Here is a 27733-nt window from a genome sequence, read left to right as displayed (position 1 = left end):
TTCCACAGAGAAGATGTCACGACTCTAACATTTGCTTACGTACCTTTAAAATAAGCACCTACAATTCTTGAGCCGATGCAGCTTGAAATGACAGATTCAGCTTAATCATAACATTCGTTTGGTTTTTAAAAACCCTGTCTCTAATTCTAGTTTCACATCAGGGCTTTTTGTGGCTTCATGGCACAGATTCTATTCTTTGCCCTGCTAAATATCCATTAATGACAGAAACATCACTACAGTATTAAGAGTTTTATTAAAGATTATCAAAACAAAATAGTAATTTAGTGAATGGCATTAGTGAATGGCACAAGAATGTATGTCTGGAAACATCTGAGCACTGCAAACTGAGATTCAGTTTAAACATGACAATATTCTCATAACTCCAACAAAATCTGTATCACTAAATATCAGTACTGGGAGGATTTCTGACACATCCCCAGTCAAATCTGAATTTAGGTAAAATAATATCAGACAAATACATGGTTTTTAAGTACATTTTTGAAGTAACTCATCACATTAAGAAAACATAATTCATCTTGTACATAATAGTTACTTATTTAAAACAAAATCGAACTATTCTATTTACCACAAAAAGCTAAATTCAGCTACTCAGTAATAAAATCTCCATAATTATTGCTTGGGTCTCAAGTTTTGGGTTTTTAATGTAAAATACACAACATATGATAAAAAACATTTTGCTATCAGAATAAAGTAAATATGAATGTAAATATAAAGAGGATGCGTCCTCAGGTTTATTGGCTCCTTGCTGCTTTATTGAGGTGATGCAGCGGCTAGCGGTTCCTGAGGAGACGCCAACGAGAAAACACGTCCAAATGCAAAACAGAAGTATTTGCTGCAATTAATTTTTTAAGAGGTTTCTCTTGTTTTTTAATCTCACAGTGGTGTAATATCTGTTGCTGCAGCCACTGGTGAAAAATGAGTTGCTACCAGAAACCTCTTGTATTTTCCAACATCCACTGACATCATTTATTCACAAACATAAAGACTTATAGACGTTTAGTCGTGGTTTACTCTGTTTTCTAATAAAAGAACATATTGGTTTAATGTTTACTTCTTCTCTTTCTTTCTTTGGCTGACTGGTATAAATACATAAAGAGACTTTGTAATTGAAGCATGTGAACATTTGTTCCGTGTGGAAGGACTGGGTGTCTGTCCCACCTCAGTGGTGGCCCTTCTTCAGGTGGCAGGTGCACACCGGCTGACTGGCGCTGATGCTGGAACTATGGGCCTCCTCTCTGTGCTTGGACTGCTCCTGCTCTTTGGGCTTGGGCACCTCCCTCTGCCTTTCCACCGCCTCCTCCGCCTCCCTGACCTTTCTGACCTCCTGCCGAGGCGACGACCTGACGTCCCTCCCCCTCTCTCCCACCAGGGCCTTGGAGGGCATGCGCAGGTTCTTGGGGGAGGCAGTGCCCTGAGTCTGGACCCCTTTGATGTGGTCGAAAGCGTACGGCCTCTCCTGGAGCTCGCTTGCATTCTTGGCTTCACCTGCTTTATCAGCCACATACTTCCTGGGTGGGTTGGGGGGCGGCTTGTAGGCCTCCAGCTTGCGCTTATGACTCATGGCAGAGGCACAGCAGATGATAAAGACCATGACGATAAGCAGAGAGGTCACCACGATGATGATGAGCAGGTTCTCCTGCAGGAAATCCACCACTCTGCTAAAGACGAAGTCCTTGAGGCGAACCATGGTGGTGGTGATGGTGTTGGTGAGACTGGGAGGTCCAGTAGCAGCGGTAATCTGAACAGGGGCGCGGGTGGAGAACGAGGTCGGGAAGAGGAGCTCGAGCTCCGCTTCGTCCCCACTGCCGTCCATGGAGGCGTTGTAGAACAGAGGCGTGGAGTGGCACACGCTGCACAGCACGGAGAGCAGGCTCACGCAGGTGACGTGGAAAACCAGGCGGGACCTCATCCTTCTTCTGAATCCTGCAACAACAAGCATCCACTGGTTTGTGCTGGGTTACTTCAACTCTCCAATAATCCAAAACTGGTGATGCTGATTAGTTTAGATCGTGGTAATGTAAGTTTAGCTAATAGTTTTATCCTCTACAGGCCGCTGAGCTAAACTGCAACCTGCCATGTATACAATATATATGATTCTGGCTCCTTGTTATTCAACCATGACGCGAATGAAGGACTCGCTGCAGTTTCCATATAAAGTGTAAGTGCAGTATCTTTAAGTCGTCCCTGTCCTGCCCCAGATCTATTTCAGCTGCCAGCTGGGTAGCCATTACTTATTTGGGGTGGAGACAGCGCGCTTGGTGCTGAAGGCCTTATAATTTGTAGAGCAGAGGGAGGCCACCCATCCACCACACCAAAGTCAGGAAGGAGCCGTATTCCAGAGGGAGCACAGAGGCGTGGGAGATCTGTGGCCACGGCCTCTATATTTACATTGGGCAGCAGCTGCTGTGCAACATCCCACAGCAGCCCAGGCCCATGGAGATATTTCTGCCCAGAGGAACCCTGCATTTACCTACAGCACAACTGACTGGATAAACGTCCCCACCCCGGCCCGCTTTCCTGCCATTATTCTGTTTCCATCTCAATGAGAACCGCTGCCATTAAACCAGTTTAACAAAATCTAATTACACAGAGCAGAACTGTAAAAGTAAACTTCATTTGAATTGTGCTATAGTGAAGCTGAAGCTGCTCTGATTTTCAGTGTCTAGACCCCCCCCCTCCCCTTGTGGTGGGACATACACCTACTGCTGGACCAGCCTGGAGGGGAGGCTGGGTCTCCACCATTGATGTACAGCTAAAGTGCCCCTTGGATCCCCATAATTACAGCTATAAATGTGTTTCCTGAATTATACTAACGGGTTGAAACTACCTTCAGCTGAAGGTCATCTGACACAGAGATGTCATTAATACAATTAAAATCTACACTCGCTTCAGAAAGTTTTCTTTCTCATGAATATTTTACCTCTCACTAATGCTAAATGTCACAATGGGAAAAATGTCTGAAGTTTGGATGTCAGGTTTTTGAGTAACTTCCCTCTGATAGAGATTAAATTGCCTCAACACACTGTCTTACATAAAATAATTTTACTTTCTACATGATAAAATCTGGATTAAATCACTGATTATTTAAGATAATCACTATATAGAATTTTAGCAGAGATGAGGTATTTAGATTAAAAAACTAATTAAGGCTTAGTGAAAATAAAAGCATCAATACAAAAACACTAAGATGTTGTATTACTAGTAAATCTTATTTCATTAATGGAGAGGTACTATGGCAAACATAGTATAGGGTGAAATAAAAAAAACTGAGTATGCAATGCAGTACGTGTAGTGTTTATAGAACAGTATAGTGAAGCAAAAAATACATAATGACCATGTTCTAAAACATTTAAACTAAAGGAAAAAAATAATGATAATCTACAATACTTAGATATTGAGATTAAATAACTATACTTACAGAACCTGCTCTCGTTTATCTGCCAAGCAGCTCAACGCAGCGCGGGAGTCAGAGGGAGAAAGACGAGGGAGCCGAAGTAACGGGGAAAGTAAGAGTGAAATATAGTTTCAGCACGTTGGCTCTCGCTGCTGCAGTAAGTTATGCAGGGAGATTGGATTTTACCATGCTGAGTATCGTCCCTGCAGAGCCAGGTCCAGCCCTCTATTTCCAGCCTCTCCTCCTTTTTTCAAGCTGCCACCCTCAGTCTTCCTCCCGCTGCATCTACTGTACTTGCTGCAGCACATTTTGGGGATTGTTGCTTATACTTTTTCAAAAACACCTATGGTGTTAGAGGGTGAAACTGTGCATGGTGACATATACAGCATAATATTATGCAGATAAATCAATAATAAATTGATTTTCATTAGTTTAATCTTCAAAAAAAAAAAACATTTTCATCCAGACAAGGTTTGCCTCACAGCACTGATAAGTGGAGTTTACCTGAAATATCGCCTTCACAATAACTTTCTACTGCTGTTGCAGTTATTACACCAGGCCCATGTTTCAGAGATGTGTGTATTTCTGTACTGGGTTGGGCGAGTCCCAAGACTTCTCTGCCTCCCACCAAGTCCTCTCTAATTTAGTCTCCATGGATTACAGCCTGTCTTTGCAGGGCACAAGACCAGTGCAGAGAAAACACAGCCCTTTCATTCTGAAACACACGTACAGAGCGAACAGACATTAACAGGTCGTGCAGGTCCTCTATTTGAGGCATGCCTCCTTTCTGATTTTAATCTTCATTATAGTGACAGATGATGTGAGACGGTGATATTACAGATGTTCAGCCTGACAGTTGAAGTGTCGTGAACGTAGCAATTTGCAAGTCTGAAGGATGTTCACGTTTGTTGGAGCTGAACTATAATACGCCGCTCATTGGGTTTGATGAGCCACAAATAGAGAGCCACAATGAAACCATTTTAAAAATTCTTTATTAAGTTGTCTTAAATCAATGTTTGATACTTGAAGCAAGAAAAATGAACAAAAAATGCTGAGCACACCTCCACATGAGGATTTCTCCTGGTTCGCTTTTCTACGCATCTCTTCCTTGATATTCATACGACCTCCACTATAAAAAGAGATTCAGCTTTTTTTCATGACGCATTATGGCAAGGTGCACGGAACAGACAAGAGGGGAACATAAAACCCACCACCCATACAGACACCCTCAGCACAACCACCCAAAGAAAAAAAAAAAAAAAAAAAAAAAAAAAAAGAACTGAAAACACAGTTGTGTTATTTACACAGCTTTCACTCGTCTAGACCATAACTTCAAACATACATCTGTCTTTCACGTCTCCAACCTACAGCGTCCCTTTGGATTTCTATCCACTACTGCTCCTCAGACGGCTCTCGTGCCTACAGTGCTACTGAGAATCCAAACAGTGGCCGCACGTCTGATCTACAACATGGCAGCACAGCATAATCCTCATCGGACCCGCGCCACTGTCACTAATATTCTACGACTCACTGCTCAAATTGCATCTTTCAACCGCGATGACTCAAACGGGCGTGTTTAGCCAACGTCGTCTCGTCCATCATCATCATTACAGATTACCCGCACCCAGATGGAGATTATCTAAGCGCCAGGGCCACGGTACGAGTCCGGCTGGGAGGCGTTGACATCTTGAGGTCATCCAGGTGACATACAGTACGTTAGGAACAGGGTCATTGAACATAGTGTTTGCATGAACTACAGCACCTCAGTGATTTTACACCTGGGCATCTATCAATTTACCATTTACTAAACAAATCTACTCGCACAACAGTCTTCTACAAACACTTCCATGGTCACCTCTATGGCACTTTCAGGTCTTTACAGTGGTAACAATTATTGAAGGCAAACAACAGACTAAGCCATTACCCGTCTCAGCGTCACCCTAGGAAACCAAACCTAATTCAAGAAAATAGAGCCTTTTATAATAGCAATACAGCTCACAATGGACAAGTGAACAGTTCTGATTTGGGTCATGTAACAAATACAAGAAAAATAAGGAGGGATGTGAGCACAGCTGGAACAAGAAACAGGCTAGAATTACCGGCAAAGTAATAACCCAATAATGGTCATCTGATACAGCCAAGTGTTGGGTGTCTGTCTCAAAACCCCCTCCAACAGGAAAAACACAAATGTCTGAGAGGCACATATTCATACACACTCGAGGCCTTTAAGGCTGATCGTAAAGCAGTTTCTGCAGCAGTCCCCTGTTTTATCACCAGACGGTCAAGACAGTGTGCGAACACTTGCATGTTGTAATAATTCCTGGTTTGTAATAATGTAGGACAGAAATAGTCCTACAAAACTTGACTACGGTTGTGTGTTGAGCAGAAAACAATGAGGTTGTTGACTGGACCTTCCAAAAAAAAACAAAACACTTAACACAAATCCACAGCCGGTCTTCGCATGGGCAGCACATGAGACGTCACAACAACCAGTGTTACTGAGTCACTACAGTAATGTGTTCAGAGAAACTAGTCACACACACCCCCACCCAAAAGTGTCAATGAGATTTGTGGAATGTCATTTTGTTCAATAGGTACATGCATGTTCGAGAAGCAAGACAGAAAGGAATGTTTACATGGACAAACGCGTCCAAAGAAAAAATGACGGGAAGCGTTGGGATTTAAGGGAAACAGCAAAAAGCAGGTTTTGTGCAAAGTCAACACAGACAGCAAGAATTTGTCATCCGAGAGTTTGTGTAGGCTGTGGCAGCAAAATGTGGGTTTCCTTCTACTTCTAGGGCATGGCATATGGATCTTCCTTTCATGAAGCTATTTTATTTTTCTGATGAAATTCTCTTTGCTGGATAACCAGTCTACAACATCCCTGCTTGCATTTTAACTGTTCCCACCAAAGGGAAAGAAACAAATACTGTTAATGAAGTGTAAACAAAATTTGGCAACATAATAGTTTGGGGGTAACATGAAACAAACCTAATAAAAAAAACATTTGGGCTTCCAACAGTAAATGGCTACTGTTGACAGTTTTCCTCCTTTATTCTTAAACTAAAATAATTATGTAAGACCTTATTACACAAGCAGACAAAATAAAAATGCCTGCCACAGATTAAAAGAAAGTCCCTTGCATTTGTGTCATTTCTGCTAAATTTACCAAATGTCCTTATTCCACCTGTGTTAAACTGAGGATTGAGAGCTAGCTAAGAAAAAAAAAAAAAAGTTAATCTGGAATGTAGCTAGGGATCATTGCTTGGCAGGACCCAGACGAACACCGTCATGGAGACAGACAGTGACCGGTCCCGCCAGCCCCAGCCAATGAGAGTCCTGAATTGTCGTGGGTTGGGTACAGGGTTCTTAAATGGCAACTTTGGACATCTGCTCTTCAAGTTTGACGATTCGCTTCTCCTGACTGCTGACCAGGTCCTTGAGAGACTTGATTTCTTTCAAGATCTCCTCCAGCTTTGCTTCGGATTTCTGTGGGACACACAAGACACAAGTGGCTTTACTGACAGGTCCGAACCCATTTCCATTACAGAACAAGGCCACAACTGAAGCCACATTAAGACCTGTGTTTGAGTTAATACTGCACAACACGTTTCCCGTGTTAAGGAAGTTTTTTTGAGTCCTGGACTGTATATACCATGTGGCAGGGCCTGGTACCACCAGGGTTAGCATTTGGCTTCTGATTACAGAGCAAAACAGGGGGATGAATGGGCTGGGTACCAGCAGGCTGGCTGTGTTGTGGGTGAGGTGAAGCAGGACGCCCAGAGAAGCAGACCCTCAGTTTATGGGTGAGAGAGTGGGTTGAACTACATCTACAAACACATGTATTTGATACATACAAGCCGCAGACATGCGTCTAGTCATTCTTGAATAAAGAGGGAGGCAAGAAGACTCCAAGTAATGCCTGAAGATAACTATTAAATAACAAATTAAAGCACAATATGCTCATTATATAAAATTATATTAGGAGTTGTGAAAACCTAGATTTACCTCTACAGTGAATTTCCTCATCATTGTATTAAACAATCACTGATCACTGACTGAAATGTAAAGAGACATGTTCCATTCAGAAGACGAGGCATATACTTACGACTGGTGGAGTTGGGGAGGCAGACCTGTTGGCAGAGCATGAGTTCTCAGTCTTCTTTGGGGTCTTGTCTAAAATATTCTTTTTGACCACCTGGATGTCACTTTTCTTTGTAGGGACGTAGCCGTTCTTGAGGGAAATCAGGATGGGGTCTCCATTCTTTCCCTCAAACCACTCATCAGACTCCAGGGTATGGTCTGGGCCAGCGGTATCTGGGTACAAGTCATCCTGGAACAGGTCCGACTAAAGGAGGCAGACAGAGTGACAAGGTGAGACATGAGTAAAGTGTTAGGAAAACCAGGTCTTCAGAAAGATGCAGGTACTTGAACATAAACTCACCTTTCTTGGCACGGTCATCACAACAGGCTCACACTTCCTTTCGTGCAGTTTGTAGAACCTGGTAACATACAAATACGAACCAATCACTGGACTGTCACGAGGCTAGTGATGGTATCATTACTATGTTCTGCATCCTTGTGGGAAATCTAGCAATAACACTTTAGAAGTAGCCGATAACAACAAGCCACAGTTTGTCTTAGCTTACCTCGCAATTTCGCATTTATTGACATCAAGTCCCCTCTTGGGCATGAAGCCCATGCCTCTCTGGGGTTCCTTGCTGGCAAAGGTGTTGAGGAAGTGAACATACGGCGCTTCGTCTGTGATTTCGAAGTAACGGATGCTACTGTCCCCCTGTGAAGAAATAAAGAAACGAGTACTTTTAGATTACAATTTGTGGTAATCAGCTTTAAGCTTTGTGCTGTTGATACTTTATTTGACCACTGAACACTAACCTTCCCACAGAGGTAAACCACACTGGTGTCTGGGTCATAAAATGGCAGGAGCACTCCATTGCTAGTATCCAATTCATTCACAGCCATGGGCTCCTCCATGTTTTCCTGGTGAAATAAAATATCTGTAATTGCTTTGCATAATTGGAATATTGTGTTAAAAGGCAAAAATCTATGATGTAGTTTAATCAGACATCATGAAGCAACTTACAACGTTCCAGAGAGCTACTTGTCTCTCACTCATGCGACTAAAGCCTGTGGTGAGGATGTTGCCATTAGACAGGAAAATGGCCCTAATGGGCCGAGCACCATCATGAGCCTTCTCCTTTTCCTGTAAAGAGCAGTTTAGAGGTCAACACCTGTGTCCACTGTTAACACCAAGGCGCTAAGCAAAATATCTGCACATTTATTTTCTTTTTCTTTATTCTGTGATCATGGAGAAGTCTGCTTTAGTTCCAGATCAAAAGGTGTTGTGTTAAAAGAACTTTGGTAGACTTATTAACTCCTCAAATTGAGGAATTAATATAGAAATATCATGTAAGAACAAAAAACGTTTGTTTATCATCTACTCACAGCAACAAGCTGGCCTTTGCGAGGATCAATGACACGGATGGACTTGTCTTTGCAGGCGGTGCAGATGAGACTACCGTCACGATTCCAACACACGTTGTAAATCATGTCAGAATGCATGTCCTCGAGGGTAATCATGGCCTCACCGGTGCCCACGTTCCAGATAATGATCTGATTATCACATCCTGAAGACACAGTAAGGCAGAGGTAAGCAGCAAGATCACACCTGCCATAATGAGTTTAGTTTTCAAAAACTGATTTATTTCCAGAGAGGTTTTGTTTCAGACAGCAGAATTTTAGTATATTCGTTTTTGGAGCTTTTAGGTTACAGAGAGATCTGACCTGCGCTAAGTAGGATGTTACGCGCAGTTGGATGCCATGTGATGATGCCGACACGTTTGGAGTGGCCTTCCAGTACCACTACTGGCTCAGACATGGACGTGACAAGACCATTCTCAGGAATCTGCCACACCTGCAGAGGACAATGTTATGACAGGAGTTAAGAACAAAGATCACAAAAGAATGCAGTTCAACAATATAATTTAATTCAGTTTTATTTACACTTACAGTGAACTGACAGATTTATCTAATAAACTAAGCTTAACTTAAAATATTGATTCTTTGAATTGAAAGGGGAATTAGGGACACCTGAGCTGCCAAGTTGATCTTGACTGGCAAACCCTGTAGGAGAAGCACGTGTATCATAAAAGGCTGCAGCCAGCTAAAACACTGAAGTCGAGTGCTCGTCCAATACAGGCACAATCCAATCCACTATAACCTTGTTAATTTCAGTGCATCCAAATAAAGTAATGGCCAACTCTAAAACATTGGGACCAGGAACAATGTAGTGACAGTATTAGGCCTCAGAGGGGCAGTAGAGACCAAGATTTCTGCAGACAAGCAGGCTCTGGAGTAGCCAGTAGTAGTTTTGCTGGTACTGTGTGGAACCTCTGCCAAAAGGCTTCTTTGAAAATCAGTTTAAAATTTTTGGTTTTGGTGATGACAGCGTGGTTTGCATAGTCATCGTCCGTGAAAATGTCACTTATATACCTGCTGCACTGTTTTGAATGCAAGCCATTCCAATTTATGCCAAAGTACAAATGGCAGGAAAAAATGGATTTGATCAAATGCTACCAAGAGGGAAACCACTGATGGTTACACGTCTGCAAATATGTGCATGAGGTTTATTCAGAGTGGGGTTAAAAGGAAAACCGGACTTTCAGGTGAGACACAGGCAGCGTGCTAACCTCTGTCCAAATAAGGGCATGTGGTGGAAAGGGCAAGAACATGAAAAAAAAAAAAAATACTTGGTGACCTCATCTTAATAAACAACTAAATCATTCCCCAGCCCTGATTCCTACAACACATATTTGCGTTTAATCTGATCCAGAGGGTGAGGTCTGAACCCATCCCTGACTTATAACATAGGCTTTCACTATAAATACATAAAGTACATGGTGTTAGTGAGAGGCCGTCTTCATGCAGTTAAGTGTAGAGGCAAACCTTACCATCACTGTGCAGTCCTCTGAGCCGCTGGCGATGACCTGATCATTGTGGGGGCACCAGTCAATGTCTAACACTGGACCTGTATGACCGCAGACTGTGGGGTAGGATTTGTCAATGCGTCCCGTCTGCAAGACAAAGATAAACAACACACAATAATGAGATTAGCCTTAGTCTAGTCCTGCATTAGGAACATTGTCCATGCTAAGGGAGAGAGAGAATGTTTGGAAACAGGACAATTACAGTTTAATCCTAAATCCCACCTGCGAAATTAAGCTCACATACACAAGCGACATCCAAGAAAAGGCGCTTAGACGGATTCAGCCTACAAGGAAAATTAAATCAGATGTGAATGACGCAGTCTCGGGAACAACTAGTCTGAATATAACAAGACATCTCAAGAGTGGCAGAATATATTCAACGTATATTTAATTTTTGGAGTCTAAACACTTGCACCACTTCCACTTCAGTTCAAATTCAATTTTTTTTGACTGTGTCCAACAGTAAGTAGTCCTTAAAAAAAGGGAAATCCCCAAATCAATAAAAAGTCAAAACACAAACAGAACAAGCTTGAAGGACCATCAGCATTGATTTGTCACACCATGGCTTAAAGGGGCTTGGATTTTAGTTGTGCTACACAGAAGCAAACTGAGATTAGATTTCTTTAGCTCCTGGTTTAGCTTCTTGACCACCCACAGTAATTAAGGAAAGTTATCAGTCGTGACCCCTCCAACAGATGCACACCAACTATGTCCTTGACATAACTTGCTACACTGTTCTGATACACACACAACCTTTATCATAGTACCTCCTCCTACATTTTTGAAGAGTAAGCCTACAAATTAGCATTTAACCTTAAGACCCCATAAACTGGGAGAACCAGGAGCTCTCTCCATGGTGAGGTGACTTGGAAAGCCATGCTATAGTGGCCTGCGCGTGTGAGCCACACCCATTGTCTGTGTACCACCTCAGGGCCAGAGAAATGACGTCACTTAGTGTGCAAAGCGAATGACTGCAACAGCAGCAGCCCGATTTAAAGAATGATGCCTTCCCCAACAAGGAAAAAAGTAAGAATCACCCGGACAGTAACAACAGTGTCTTAAGAATAGCTGCTAAAACTAAAAGATGAAAAAGCAACGTGTACATGTATATTGATTTATCTTTGAGTACAGCATACTGGGACTATTTCTGCATATGACTTGCTAAAGGAAGAAGGAACAGGATGTAAAGCAGGAAAGTCCTCAGACTAGTGAGAAGGTGTTGCAACATAAACATGTCTGGTAAAAGGACACAAAGTAAAGGTTAAATAAACAAATTAAAAAGGTTAAAACATCCTTTATGTATTATATTATGAATATGTTGCTTTTAACACAGATGACACAGAACAATGCAAATGTAAGTTGACATAAAGCACATATTGAGAAACACCCCTAATAACTATAAAAGCTAGCAGGACAGTTAATAGGAAGGGTGCATGTGTTACGGCCCTCAATTGGATGAAAATAGAAAAGCAATTCACCTCAACACTCAAGAGACCCGGGCACATCCCACATGTTAACACAAATCCAGACACGTTACAAAAAAATCCAATGTCTACATCCATTTTTCACCAATACCTTTGATTTGAAGGATAAACACATTGTGGACACATTCGAGTGGATTTGAGGCACTTAGCCATGAACCTTCGGAGTTCAAGCTCCTGATCAACCCCAGTAAGTCAGTTGGGCCAGAGAGTCAGGCGTTCCTTGAATACCACTCCTCAGGCTCAGACAGCTCTGGCATTGGTTTGACTAATGAGAGCAAGAGGGATGCAAGGGTGTCACATACAGCCACGTTGGAAGGTGTTACTGATGTTTGTGGATATGGTTAGGAATTCCAGGGTTTGAAGAGCAAACAAGCGGTTTTTGCTTCAAGCCTGCACATCCATGTGATAACAGGAAACACAAGTCAGGAATTCAGTTTGAAAGAAGATCACAGCCACGTAACAAATGGGATCTGCCTCGTCCTTCCTACCCCTCCTACTCCTACTCCCTTTAGGGGTTAAAAAATAGTTTAACATGAAAAGGATGTCTCAAGAGTAACTTTAAAACAACAATGTTTCGATAGTTAACTCCTGCATTCTCCATTACATGAATCAACTGGACTGTTTGTAAGAAACTATACAGTTTTATTTATGGGAGGAACCAAGCTAGAATGGTCTTAAAGGTGCAGCACCTAATCCTTACCAACTTGTAGTGAGCTTACACATTGGCAGACTGATAAACAGGAGTCTGAGTAACGTCACACACACGATAAGAAAAAAAGGAACAAACTAACCAAACCAGCCAAGCAAGCAGGCTTTATCCAAGGCAACCATTCTACAGGTATGTTATGTACCCAGCAAGACATGTGAGCATGATTATTTCCAAAACATGAAATATGAAAACTCTAAAATACCCAGCATGTCCAAAACTAAACTACAGAAGTGTGTGTCCTGTAAGAGGAATGTCTGATGCCTAGAAAACAACCAGTTGCATAGCAACTAAGGCTACAGAAAATGAGTGAGTCACACAGTGACAGATGTACAGCACAACAATGGAACACAAAAAATGGGTAACAACATTCCCTGAAGGCAAGACAGGACATTCTTCTCATTCACACAAGAGGCCTGCACACTTCCTCTCCTAGCAGCTCAACATGTGATTCACACGTGCACACCACTGAAGGGCCTTCCGTGCACGCTGTCCAGTGCCGCCTAGAGAATGGAAATTTCCACTTTTACAAGCCTCTGCCTGTACGGTTGAGACGCCAGGAGATCCTAAGATCTAAAGATTTACAACTTGTAAAAGATAGAGCGGAACAATAGGATGCAGCAGGCTGCAGGCCGAGCTCAGGAAACCTGAGCTACAAATAACTTGAGATTAGGGAGATATACCTATTTTGGTACAGTACAATTCTGGTAAGTGAAACTATGTTGATGAAGAGGTGTATTCTGGGTAGCATCAGACATGTTTTAACCGCATTTCAGGCCGGTTTGATGCCAGTTAGGGCGACTTCAGTGTTGGGTCATATTTGTTATCAAGTACTCCTGGTACAAAATGCCCGCTGCCCAAAGGCATGACTGGTGGTTTATGATGACTGATTAGTGTAAAAACAGCCATTCCAGTGTGTGTAGACTCAGGCCAATTAGCTACAAGCAAGAGCTTCAATACACTAATCGGAAAGGGTCATTATGTTGGGCTCTTACTTTGATGAGACTGGTCTAAATATAGTATGCTGCTTGTGACAGATGACCACTGTGTTCAACGTCTCCAGTGCGTGCTGTGATACAGTCCTGCAAAAATGAAATCGTCTGTAGACAGCATGTGAAACAGCAGATGTTCTGACACACATCAATGGCGCTGTTGTCTGGCAGCCTGCCGCATTTAAAAAGGAGCCATAGTCAGTCTGTAAATTGTTGCTTTATTACAGCAAACCTTAATTCAGTTCAATATGGTTGAAACAAAAAAGCCCTATATCAATAGACAATTGTTTCATTATTGGGAAATGCTTAATTTAAACAGAGTACTGTTTAGAGTAGATGACACAGTGAGTGACTCTGTGACAGAGACAATATCTGACTCCAACCCATTTCTCTCATCCTGGCCGCTCTTCATGTTTCAGCCTATCCCAGAATTCACATGTGTACCAACACTGCATGAAACAGCCAATGGCAGCGCAGGGAGGAAATGGTCTTGGAAGGCTGTCAGGCAGGGAGCAGCGAATGACCATATATGGTAAATTCTGCAGTCAGCAGGACGAAGCGGTAGAAGCGACAAAAGCAGGGAGAACTGAACAGCATAGAATGGGGAAGACCCTGGACACAACCCAGACTATGTTAGTATGTGGCCTAGGTAGCAGTCAGAGTGGTGTATGGGAGGAAGGAGAGAACTGATGTGTCACCGTGCACACATCCAGGGATTGCTAACAGTAGAGGTTGAGCACTGGATGAATGGTGTGTGGACGGCTTGGATCCAAATCCAGCACACGCACTCCACATCCGCCTGTTCTGTCAGCACAGAGGCAGCATTTGATGAGCCAACACTAAACGTGTCCTTTAAATGAGGAAATCCAATCCAATTCACTCAGACAAGAAAGAAGGAGACACGCAAAGCACTAAAATAGGTAGTTTGCATTAAAAAAAAAAGTTTTAGTCAAGGAACGCCACAACAACTAATCATTTACTGATACCTCCATTCTCTAATGATGAGCAGACAGAAAGGAATTGAACAACTGCGAGCTGCAGCATTCACTCCTACGGTTTCCTTCATATGGAAATCAGGGAATAAATTAGCAGGGATCGAGCCCAGAAAGAGAATGGGGGGATTAAAAGCATGAGAGAGGGGAATGACATGTGGTGGACTGGACATCTGAGAGCCTCACTATAAATCTGTACTCTGACAGAGGGCAGCAACAATACGTGGCTGTGCTGAGTCACAGCAGCCTGCTGCACCAACCTCACAGGCTGAACTGACCTCAGCTTCCGCGTTAATCATGTGATACACATTGACCTAAAAACACACACACGCATGCACACACGCGCACAACTAAGCCAACATTATACAAATCTGATTAATTTTAATTTTGTCCAAGGACATTTGTAATGTTTTCCACTGTTCAAATGTAAAGACATACACATCTTCTCCATATTTCCAAGATCTGAATTTCAATAATTAATTCCCCAACCACCCTGCATCACTCCACCCGTGGCTTAATTGTGAAGGGGGGAAGGAGCAAAATAACACTTCTGCCTCCCCCTCAGATGAAGTATAGTCATGACAAAGGGCTGGGTTGGGAGTAAGTGTAGAACAAAGGCCCCGAGCAGCTGGCTACCCACAGAGGCTGAGAGCAACACAGCATAGGCAGATGGGTTAGCTGGACGGATGCACCCCCACCTTAGGGACAGGACAATATGGGAGCAGTTAGGAAACGGGGGTCCCTGCAACAAAGCTGAAATTAAGAACCAACCACTTTTAAAGTTAAACTGTGCTTTGATCAAATACTAAAATAATTTGGACGAAGATTTAAAAGTAAAACATCCAGGTTTCCTAAAATATTTCAGGACAAAAAAAATTTTTTTATGGTTCTACCTTTGACAAAAGAGAGAGAGCAGTTACTGAATCACTGCAGTGTGGTCTGGTTACACCAAGAAGAGACTCGTCCCACTTTTGAGACCAGCACTGCTAGCTGAAGCTATACTGAGATTTCCAGATGGACCCGCTTTGTTAGAAAAGTCCTTCAAGATTACCCTGGTAATGAATACATGAGAAAAACAAATGCACTTATACAGGAATGCCCCCTAATGTCTGTTCCTGTGTTCCAAGGAATGACTTCATCCGTTCATGCCAACGTGAAAATATAAACTGATCACACTGTCCGAGAACACATATACACCATACGTATGGAATTTCCCCCCGGGCGCCGTCCTGTCAAAGCAATTGCCTGAAATATGGAAAATACTGTATGTAAAGAATTAGTCGGCGTCGGCCTGCCAAGCTTATACGTGGGCAGATCTGAAAATCAAGTGCCTTTAATCTGTCATTTGAAGATATTGCCCGGGGTTTGCTTTGCACACAACAACCCCGGCCTCTCTTAACTTTTCACTACACCAGTGAAAGTGGACTTTGTTCAGCGGACCCACCAATTGTGAGGTGGAACGCAGCATGCGGAGGGCAACTCGTTTGAGCGCAGACACGGATGAGGGCAGGAGGAGCGTGAAGGCGGCCAAGCCTGCAGCCACCTCGAGCACAAACCAGGCATTGAACGAGGTGCTGAGGGCTGGAAGTCATATGATGACAGGCCTAATGACCCCGTCCCTTATGCCACAGACTTCCCCAAAGATACGAGAGTTTGTAGTTGTGTGCACAAATTACAGGCACAGATTAGACCTGTCAACAATACTGCAGTACTTATGTCCCCTGAGTGTCACAAGCTGCCATTTGGTCACTGCATTGAGCCAAACAGAGATACCAGAAGCCTGCCATTTACCATTTCCAACAATAACGGCACCCAAGGGCTCTTTGAGAAACATGCTCTAGCAGAATCAGGAATGCGCCTCAAAAGACGTGTTCAGGCAGGATTAGATAGAGTCTCACCTGCATTGCCCCCAATTATATCAGCTATGACAGTAGGTTTTTAAAGAAGCAGAACCCAGCTCATGTGTTTACAGCCAAATGCTCTTCAAATACTGCCTTGCCAGCCCAATTCAAGTTTGAGTGGAGCGATTCCTTTTATGGAGGCAAACATCAGGAGATTGTTCACTGAGGCCTCAGAGCAGTTGCTGCTTTACACATAGGGTGTGACACAGCCCGCTGGTAAACATTAAGCTTAGGTTACACTGACATGAAGGATCATCATTTCTGCTTCAAAGACGTGTTCGGTGTACATGAATATTTACTGCAGAGTACAAAAAAATTACTCAGGCCGGAGCAAGCGTCACCAAAATCAACCAAACCAAACTTAGCAGCACCAAGCACTGAAAACTCCCATTAGGAACTGCATGATATATACACTCACTACTGACGGTTCAAACAGGTTCCACATGGGCCTTATTGCTCTGTCTGTGAATCTTACCTTGTGAAGAGGGAGGACAAGAAAGGCTCCGCCACCACTGGCCTCAATAATTATGGCAACATATTTGGGGTTGACTGCACAGAAGGCGCTGTCCCACGTGACCCTTGAAACCCGGATGTCGTCGTAGCATTGGTCAGTTTTCGCCGGCTGGCCAAAAACGTGACGGAATTTGCTCTGCCGTACAACTCGTTTCATATCTGCGGAAATGAAAGGCAGAGAATTTACTCACCAAATGTGAATGAAATGACAGACTTGACAACACAACATCCACACACACGGTAGCAAAACTAGCGACTGATGATCCATGAGTGAGACTTTTTATATAATGCATCCACACACACTTTGCGGTTATTGTGTATAAAAAAACAGTACTATTTTTTACTCCAAGAGACTTCCTGGAATTTCTTGCCATCATGGTCGTAAGACTGTAAAATCAACATCCTCTATTCGAAGAGAACATGGGACAGTGGATGCATCTTTAAGAAATATCTAGCACACAAACAGAATTGAAATGACATTAAACACGTTTGTTGTGCCAGTTTGCAATCATCTTAAATATCATCCATCTTTATCCAGAGAAAAGTAACTAGAGTCGCCTCCAATGTAAAATAGGACACACTAAATCCAAACAAACAGATTTTATAGCTAGTTCAACTAAAACCTTCACCAAGACAAGAATCTACTGGCACCCCAGAGTTTTGGAAAACAAGTAGCGTACAAGTCCCACTTCTCTGCTTACAATAATACACCGCTTCCAAACATAACAGAAAGCTGCCCAGTTTTAGATAAACCACCAAGGCCGCAGGTGAAATGAAACAGAAAAGACAAAAGCCTGAGTGCCTGTAGATCAATGATTTAGCTTTGTTTGTTTTAATAAATGCAGCACATGGTAACAGTTTACCAGCCCAAAATACCAAAATGACCAAAGCACAGCACAGGATGTGGGCCATGTTTTGGAGGTGGTTTTCCATTGTGACTGTGTGCGCGGGAGTATGTGAGGGAGAAACGGAGACAGAGCAAGATGGAAAGAATGAGCATGAGCGAGAAGTGCTTGTATGGCATGTTACGGACAGGAAAAGCAGGAAGCTCTTCCTGTAAGGATGGAGGAGTGTCCTAACAGTTCAGTTCCTCTATGAACCAAGGCACACAGTAACACGCATGATTTCCTTATGTCAAAAGAACAGCACTGCTGCTCCCTCCCCACTCCAGCCACAATTTTGCTTGAATCAGATCAAACACTTAATAGCACTTAAGTGTTAATCTTCTCTAAATTAAAAGAGGAGTTACATAAGATTCTCTAAGTCCTTCATCTAGATGAGATGTGAATTTGTCAAGGAAAAGCAGACCAAGAGCAAATGCTCATATTTAACATCATATAGTCTTCAGGGAGTACATTCCTGAAGGGGATGAGGGTTCACTCATTCCTGAAGGATGCACTATTAATGGGAAATCACAATGCCAGAGGGTTACTATGTAAAACATGCTAAATTCGTACAACAACATTACACACAAAAAAATGTTTTATCATGTCACCAGCAGCCACGAATCAGCTTTGTTAGGGCTGAGAAAAAAAAAAAAACCTTATCAGTTTTGTTTCAAGTATGACAAAACAGGGAAAAAAAATGAGTCTGGCTTACAGTAATATGATGATAGTCTGGAGCTACACTCAACAAGGACAACTTTGTCATGAGGGCGAGGCTTGTTTGCTTACCTTTAGAGCTTTGGATATGTCACATAGCTGGGCTAGAATAGAAACTAGATGTGAACACACATCTAAATCAGACACCTGTCTAGTGGGAGACCTAATAACGGCCTTAAAAACTCCAAAAAACGTTTGGTATGGTATGAAGACAGCAGCGCTTCTGATGCTTTAGGTTAGTTTTAAAACTCTGCTGAATGGCCAGAAGGACATTATAGTAATTTTGTTTTATCCCATTTAGGTATATAATGATTAAACTTTTCACCATGGGTACTGACTCTGATGTACTGCAACCCTCAGTGAGGAACTATAGCTACCACAGATATGTTCTGTATCTGCCCTCAGGTCAACATTGTCTGTGGTGATCTGAAGTAGCTAGATTATTGTGGACCAACCTGATAATACTCTGGAGTGGGTGTGTGCACTTTACGATCTAAGGCTGAATACACAGACATTTGCCCCGTGTTATAACATCGCAAGATGTTGTGGTGGTGGGGGTGGCTCTCATTTACTGCTGAGGTGTTGAAATACAACCCGGTAGGTCCAGAAGGTCAAACGTACGTGTTTGGAGCTTATCAGATGCTAAAACATAGCACGGTAAAAAAAAAAAAAGACTGTAAAACAGAATCAGAGTTGTCTTTCATTGTGACAGGTTCCAAGTAGAAACTCAATGGTCAGGGACACGCCTTTAAATATGTCCTTGCTTGTTGGTGACTGTCCGAAGCCACCTTTTTGTACGCGATGCAGCAAAATTAAAGCTGAATCAGATGCAGATGAAGAATGACACAGCTTTTGGGTGAATCAAGACTATTAATAACACATCTGTCTAAAACGCCACAGAGCTTTTCATGGTACAAGCTGTAAAACAGTTTATTCCAGGTAGAGCAGCACATTTTTTTAAGAAGTAACACTTTTTAGGACATTTTCCTCCACAATAGTGTGACTTGCTTAGACAAAACAAAGATCTCCTCTAGTTCTGTACCAATACCTGAACTTGACAGCTTCCCCAACCACACAGTGGATGTAAAACCTCTCAGGAATTTGAGGAGGGTTGGGCTAGCGCACACGCTGCAGGTTGATCAGACTGTGCAGGCTTGTAGCCGATTGTGCAACATTGGACCTTAGCGCGTAAGCTTTGTTGTGAGGAGGTGGGGTGTCCTGACAATCCTTTTAAGCAACATGTCACAATATCAGTGGCCATTTAACAGCCAGTCCTATTCGTACATGTAAACACAAAGCGCAATAGTTGTTTTTGTTGTTAGACTAAATGACTAATGTGTTTATGTCAGAAGCAGTGCACCTATACATTGAAAACAAACTGCATACTTCTAACTATATTGCTCATGTGCTGGACTAGACTCAGAGTTGTTGAAATCACATCACGCTCAAACAGCCCAACAATCCTACCATCCTGAAAGCTACACATGACCGGACTTGTTGAGCCTCCCACTCAGCAACTCCTTCCTTAAGACACGTAGGTCCCAACCGCTGCTTGAGCAAATGCCAAACCATCAACATATTTATCCAACAGTACTTCTTTAAGTACATCTTCATCCCTTACCTTCACCTGATGGGGTAAACGTGAAGCAACGAGACTGGCCGGTCCATTTAGAAATGTGTCAGCATGAGAATGTATGTTCTCAACACCTCAGTTTGTCAATTCAATATCTATTATTCTAAATATCTACGTGGTGAATCAAGTCTCTTGAATCGTTTTGGATATGATGGTGGAAGCACAAGAGCTGGGCCATTCTGTGAAGAACTGGCCAAGGACTGATCCAAATGGCCAACTCCTTAGATTCCTGTGGCTACCACTAAAAAAAATATGTGAATACCAACGTGACAAATGAATGAAACAATGTGATCACAGTCTGTGTTAAGGCAATGGAAGTCAGGCACTAGTCGAACAGTCACACACACACCTGAGAGATTTTTGGGGGAATGCCATGCTCTGTCCCACTCTACTATTTACAGTACAGCTCACTGATTCAGCACTAATTTAAGCAAAAGTACTTCAAGTAACTGCTGGGCAAATTAGATGAAAGGAGAGCTATGCACCTTATTGCCCCCGAGCCAGTAGAGCTGACCCTGATGTGCAGAGACAGAAGGAGGACCCAGTGGCCTGAGGAAAGGACCGACCCGTGCAACGCCGTTTTAAGTACTGTTCTTGTTTTTCCTCCGACTCCTTTAATAACAGTTTTGTTGACAATACATAGATGTTAACCTGGGTTAAAATCTAGAGGAAGAAAGAAAGGTTGATTGTGACAGAATATATATATTTGCTGCTGACCTCACTGTGTTGGATGAGGTCCATTAGAGGATGAATTCTGTTTTGACTACACAAAGCTAAAAAAAGAAATGAGGACTCACTCATAAAACATCACTAACACTTTCTTTGCCTCACGATCCTCAATGCATTTCAATAAACACCAATACTACACACTATTTGGGAAGGTGACCCTGTATAGATTGTGGAGCATGTGGACAATTCTGCAAGATTATGACATGTCTTCACTGACAACAGAAATTTATTGCTGCCTCAGTTGAACCATTCCAATTAAAACCTGGGGCTACTCCTTTCTGTCTACACCCCACATGGTTCAGAGACAGTGTGTTAGTGTCCCACGTAAAGACAGGCGTTAGTAGAGATGATAGAGAAAACAACAACGATTTAGAGAAACTGCTCACTGCAGCAATTGCATTACAAGACCAAGGCGCTAAAAAATAGTCTGCCTAAAGTTAATTAATTAAAACTATGCCCAATGGTTTAAAACACAAGACTAGATTGATCAATATCAGTTAATACAAACAGGACAGATTGGACTTCAGGACTTTACCACCTTGTTGTGTTGTAGTGAATAATAACACCAAGTTTCAAAATTACTAATCGATTAAGCAAGAGACTGTTGCTGCACCAGAAACACACACTTTGGAGCTGCTGAATGTGCAGTTACACCTTAAACTGCAAACACTCTTCTTATTTGGAGGCTTTCACATTTATGTAACTTCTCTTTGTATACAGTGTTAGAACAAGAACACAAAAAAGGAAGGGCATTTACAATTCCTCCATTTCACACTGCTTCATCACCACAACCAAACTTGCCTTGCCTTCAACCAGACGCTACCGCAACGTCATCTTGGCAGCTCCAGGTCACAGTCGGAGCCTACAGGGCACGTCCCTTGAACGGATAGCACGCCATCGACAGAGGGGGTGTGGCGTGATGTACACAGGACAGGACGTGGAGAACACCCCTCACTCGCACTTCAAACACCAGAGATATGGCCTCGTTGGGCTCCATACACCGGCTGACGTTTGGCTTTTGTCACCAACACTGCGTGAGACACCATCTAATTCCCTTTCCTGTAACCAAGGCCACAGACCACCATTGTAACCATTCCAGCTACATTCCTAAGCGTTTTGCAACAATTAGATAAGGTGCCATTTTTACGTCTCTCCAAGCCCAAGTAACCCTGCAGTCTGTTCTCTGCTCAACAGAAGTACTAGCGGAGGACAATACATTATGCACAACTGCTTAAACAATGCTATTGTATCTTTTAATACTCTGTAGAGTAAATGACATTTGCAGACACATGGGCACTGTGGCTCAAAGTCCAACTTAACCCAAGGTAACACACAAGCAGAAACAAGTATAAGCACAATTTAATACCAGAAGTCAACTGTTCTTTCTTCCTCATTCCGAAGCAGGATAATGATTCCTTTGATGCATACGATTCAGGAATCAAATGACTATGTTATAAAAACAATAATTAGTAGTAGTGGTTTTATCGAACATGATAGAAGAATGCAGTCTTTCAGTCAAACTGAGATGCAGATGCCAAAATACATATTTATAGGACTACCGTAGGCAACACTAACGACTAAGACATGGTCTTAATATCCACAAAACGAAATCAGGGCCTGAATTATGGTTTTAGCAGCAGCATGTACATTGTCAGCAGACAACATCTGATCTCAGACAGACGTACTGTACCAGACCTTAGCCAAGACTGGTGAAAAACGTAATGAATATGCTGGGTATTAGACAAATCTCCTACAATTCTGTGCTCTCTATGAGTTGACGACAGTCCAAACGAGTGTCTTGGTGCAGCTGAAACCAACACACTTTAACATATAACGCATAGCGTCCCTCTGCCTCGTGTCCCGCTTCCTCTCTCAGCATAGCTGTAAGAAGGGAAGCGACCTAGTGCTGCAACGCAACCAGCGGAGGTCGACGTGTCTGGAAACAGCAGCGAATCGGCACACGGCTGTAGCTGTGACGAGCGTGGCCCCTGTCAGCCTTCACCTGCTCCGAGGTGACAGAGTCACTCGGCTCCAAGCTGAGCACGCTCCTTCGAGGCAGGGCCGGATACGTAGATGGTGCTGCCCTTCTGGCCCACTAGGCACGGCCATCAGAAAAGCAAACGAGGCCGTTATGCCGAGCAAACAAACGAGCTGCTGGTGGCAGCAAAGAGGGGTCACAGAGATCATCCGGATCATCAGCAAGAGGCTGGTCTGCAGGTGATATTTAGGACCGCCGCGTAAGAAGAAGAGCACTATCGAGCTTTAAACCCATTGAGTTCCATGTATAAAACACCAACCTCCCCAGATCCTTTTAAAAAGTCAATATTTGGATTTAAATTGCGTCTCTTTTACCTGTCTTACCCAAGTTACATTTGAAAGGGTGAGGCCAATTCATAATACTTGCAATCAAGGGTGAAAGCCAATGGAATCAATTAATTGACTAACTGATTGAAATAAAATTATTTGAATCCATATTATGATCAATTTCCTTTTTGTAGCTATTCAAAGCAGGGATTTGCTGCTGAACGTTACTCGTGACATCAACCGCAAATCAAACGCATCTGGCAATAACGTAGCACCCTGGTAAACAAAAGGAGCACATTTTAACCTGCTTTGAGGTCGCTTGGATTAACAGTATATGTCAGAACAACGAGCTGGCTTCATAACGAAGGTGCAGCTACGTGACAAGCCCGCGCGTGCCCTCGCTGCCTGCTACGTGCCTTCAATTCCACTGTGCGTCCGAACGAGCAGAACTGGTTCAGTGATATTCCCCTTAGTGAGCACGGAGCCGCTTCTCTCCCGCGGCCCCCTCGCGTTCACGCGTGCGGCGGGGTCACAGTCGAAGCGGGCATCCGGATTCGAACCGACGACCAGCGCCGCGGACCGAGCGCGGAGCCCATTGTTCAGTTTAAAGGCTGGCCGTGTGCACGGGGCCAGGGCGCGGTTGCCGTTGCCGCTCCCGCCGCTCCGTGCGCGTGGCTCTGCCGTTCGGGAGATAAGTTTCCCCGTCGCGCTGTGGCGCTACCCCACCCCGCTCATTAACGTACGACACCACATTTCACGTCCTCGAGCCGGGCACGAAAGCCGACGCCAAAAGGGAAAGGAGCCCTCTCATCACCCGAACCGGTTTCCTAGCCGTGTGGGGTCGAACCCGCTCGGCTCTGTCGGTTAACGGCCGTTAAAGGTTAGCTCAAGCCAAAAAAAAAAACAATTCACATTATGTCCCGGTTCATTTTAGCTAGCGCATGCACTTTCCTGTCTGGAGTGCTGGAGATAGACAGACGGAGACCGCTACGTCCGAATCAGGGGGGAAATGGCGAAAAACATTCTTAACCAGCTACTAATTCGGTAACGCACCTTCAAGAGGAATTTTGTGGTATTCCTGAAAGTCGAATGATAAAACACAATCCAATCCTTTCCCCAATTGATTCCTCCTCCTGTCGCCGGAGCCGCCGCTGTGCAGACACCACCCGCTCTCCGAGCTCTCTCCCAATTCTAACGACGGCCCGCCCCATTCGCTTGGCCTGGCGAGCTCTGATTGGAACGACGACGTTTGATAGGCAGCAGTTGCAGCCACTCATAGTGACGAATTGGTACCAAGAGAATGTACGCCCTTTACCGTAAACTTTCCATTTACAGTTTTATAATTGCAATGATTTTTGGCGTTTCAAATCTCTAGTGCTCTGTTTTTTTTATTATCGTTATCTCTGCTTATGTATCCGCCTTTTATTATCTGCTTAGTAGTTATGTCGTATTTATATCATTTAGAAAATCACTGCACATAAGTTTAATTCGTTATTTTTTATGTAGAGATAGACCTACTCTAAGAAGCAACTTAATACGTCTTAATAAGGACAATGTAAGTATTGTATAAATAATACAGATTTAATCAGACTGACTAGTAATGTAGAGTTGTGAATAAACGAGGCACGTAAAATTATTAATGATTAAACCGCAAAAAGATATGGCTGCATAGTTCTTGTTTCCAGAACCATCTTATCTTTTATAATGACTGTTGGTAAACACAAACTACGATCCACAGTGCGTGCTTACACTTATATGGAACACAATGTACCACGAGTACATCGCTGCGCCACAAGATGGCAGTATTTTGCAAATTCGAAACGCTGCAGACTCCTGACAGCAGCACACAGCTGGATTCCATCATGTAATCTATTTTCTCCTCTCCCTGCGTCAGGGCTGTAGATTAGGGTTGATGCAAGTGTTTGCGGTGGCATCTCACGGCCCACATTCCAAGAGGGCAGAGCTCACCCGTTACTTGTTTTTGCAATTACGAATGGCTCACCGATCCATTTCCCTGCTGTGCTGCTTTCCAGCGTTTTCTGCACTGCCGTACCTGCAGTCTCTACATATTTGCCATTGCACTACTCATTTGTTTTCTTACCTCTTCTCACCGATGGCTTCCTCTCGACTGGTTTGTCAGGCGATTTCTGAGCGGAGTCGAAAGCCGCCTTCATCTGAGCCACTTTCACCGACTGGCTCTGCTCTTCGATCCTGACTTCAGCTGGCTTCGCTCGGTCCTGGTGCTGCAGCTTCTCGTGCAGTTGAATTGTCTCCTTTATGAGGTCTGAGACGGGCCTTGTTTTGGGAGCATTTTGGGACTTGTCTCTCTTTAAAACAGTGTCACCTGCCTCTTTGCCTGATTTATTATCAGAGTGGCCTGGTGTTGGAGGTTCTGTGTTCGGTGTCATTTCAGAGTGAGGTTTACTGCTTGTGACCTGCTGGCTTTGCTCTGTAACTGGTCCTTGTGGATCTGGATCAGCGGCCTCAGTCAAAGCCTCCACCTTCTGTGTGATCACAGAGGGAGTGGCCTCCTTCTCAGATCCACAAAACTCCAAATCAGCTTTGCTGCCACTCTCATTCTCTATTTGGGGAAGTGATTTCACAGCCCTGGTGTCCGTCTCCTCGTCAGTAACTGACTGGCTTAAATCTACATTTTCCTCATGACTTTTTGTGGGCGGAGCCTTTGTATCACACAGGGAGGAAGAGGCAGATTCCTCGGCGATCACACCACCCATTTCACATGACACTCCTTCTGCTGAAACAGCTGATTCTGAGGTTGGGGGCAGGATTCTGGAGGGGCACGTGGTCTGCTTTACTTCCATCTTTTCCCTGACTGAAACATCTGCCGAGACGAGAGACGTGTTTTCGCACTGGGCAATCCCAGGCCTGAAACAGAGTCCATCTGACGTTGTGTCTGTCTGTTTCAGGCTAACGGCCTCAATGCCGTGAATGTTTATTGCAAGGTTTGCTTTTGAATCCTCAGAGGAGGGTAAGATACCCTTTTTGGGCCGATCTGATGGATCCAGCCCTTCACCGGGGCCTTTGACCGGGCTAATGCTGTTTGCATACAACACCGCTGAAACATCTGGCTTCTCCTGGATGTCGACGTTAACGTCTTTCATTGTAGAAGTATCTGGGTTTGCCTCCTTCCTGTTTCTCTTCAGTAACTTCTCCAAAATAGAGCTCGCCTCCGTGGGTGAGCCTGGGTTTGATGCAGGGGCCGAGTCTGTCTCTCGGCGTGTGGTTGCTTCACCTGCATCGATCTGCAGATTTAGTGGCCCCACCGACTCCATTTGAATATCGGCTCGGGTGACCTTTGCTTTTTCTGAGGAGCTTTGATTTAAAGCCGGCCTCACGTCACACGTTTCCTCCTTTGTATTATCCTCTGCTCTCTCCTTTTCGGGGCTGCCGTGAATGGTATCACTCATGCCCAATAAAGACTCTTTCTGCGGACTGTTTTTCAAAGGATGTTGGGGCTGAGCTGGAGGTGGTTCCTTCCCCCCGCTCAAACTCCCCACTGTTCCTGCGGAGAGTTTAATATCTTCATTCTCTGCTTCAGCCGTGGTGGTTTCATCGTGCATCTGAACAGACAGAAACTCACTTTGTCCCGGAGGAGCTGCAGATTCGTTGCTCCTCGTGGCTGCAGAATCCTTTTCGTCGCCATCCAGGAAGTTTACGTCCCCGCAGGTATCACGACCGTGGGTTTTATGTGAAATTTCTTCCTGGGCACGGTCATCGTGAGACTCCATCTTGATGATAGCGGATGTTGGAAGCTCCTCCTCAGCCATCCTGTCCTCTCGCTTGACTTGACTCACAAGCTTGTACGCTCTGGCTCCTTCCTCAGTCCTTGCGCCACGCTTTCGGTCCGTGTCTGTCTCCTGTGGAACGGCTGGAGCAATCCTGCCTCCTTCTCCCCCCTCCTTTCCTGCAGCCCCTCCCTGCCTCACCTCCCTTGCAGCGTAGGAACTCATCCACAAATGTATGTGCTTTTCATTAGAAAGAGTTGTAGCCTCTTGGCAGGGACTCCCATCCAGGTCCTGTGCGTCTGGCTCCCCTGAATGTTCCCTGGTATTCGCAGGCTCCTCCTTGCAGGAACTTCCTCCCTCAGTGACATCACCTGTGAGACTACCGGCACCTCCTGGATCAGGGTACAGCCCTGTCTGCTCCGGTCCCTCACCGAGGGTCTGCTCTTCTCCTTCGGGTTTGTCCTGGTTCTGTCCCATACCGGCCTGAGGAGAAAGACACGGTGTTGAAGTCACAACGGGAAGCTCTCACGTGATGGAACGCCAGCACACGAGACACCTTGGATGAATGGACCCGGTTTGATGGGAAGAGGCCGTCCACCATGCAGCAAACAACTCAGTCACACAGAGTCCAGTTCAGTTGGAGAATCTTATGACTTCAGCTGCTATAATATACCCTCTGTTGGCTCCTTCATGCACTTGCGATGCCTGGA

The 27733-nt window shown here is 44.0% G+C and overlaps 2 protein-coding genes across 3 annotated transcripts; both read right to left on the bottom strand.

Moving 5' to 3' along the window:
• Positions 1–234: 234 nt before the first annotated feature.
• tmem119a (transmembrane protein 119a) lies at positions 235–4236 on the bottom strand. Its single transcript, XM_029162344.3, has 2 exons — positions 3440–4236; positions 235–1944 (listed from the first exon to the last, which is right to left on the bottom strand). The coding sequence occupies exon 2, from the start codon at positions 1928–1930 to the stop codon at positions 1181–1183; it is 750 nt and encodes a 249-aa protein (XP_029018177.1). The 5' UTR covers positions 1931–1944; positions 3440–4236; the 3' UTR covers positions 235–1180.
• A 154-nt stretch (positions 4237–4390) lies between these two features.
• Positions 4391–27506, bottom strand: LOC114862157 (coronin-1C-A). 2 transcript variants are annotated; one of them, XM_055511667.1, is made up of 11 exons: positions 25379–27506; positions 16973–17169; positions 10387–10509; positions 9221–9350; positions 8882–9063; positions 8520–8639; positions 8312–8416; positions 8065–8210; positions 7860–7917; positions 7524–7763; positions 4391–6904 (listed from the first exon to the last, which is right to left on the bottom strand). In XM_055511667.1, the coding sequence occupies exons 1-11, from the start codon at positions 27498–27500 to the stop codon at positions 6785–6787; spliced, it is 3543 nt and encodes a 1180-aa protein (XP_055367642.1). In that variant the 5' UTR covers positions 27501–27506; the 3' UTR covers positions 4391–6784. The 2 variants fall into 2 exon arrangements, with proteins under 2 accessions (XP_055367642.1, XP_029018045.1); XM_029162212.3 differs by lacking the exon at positions 25379–27506 and adding an exon at positions 24331–24490.
• Positions 27507–27733: the final 227 nt, after the last annotated feature.

The sequence above is a fragment of the Betta splendens genome, chromosome 9, assembly GCF_900634795.4.
Source record: "Betta splendens chromosome 9, fBetSpl5.4, whole genome shotgun sequence".
NCBI classification, from domain to species: domain Eukaryota; kingdom Metazoa; phylum Chordata; class Actinopteri; order Anabantiformes; family Osphronemidae; genus Betta; species Betta splendens.
This window is presented reverse-complemented; position numbering and strand designations above follow the sequence as displayed.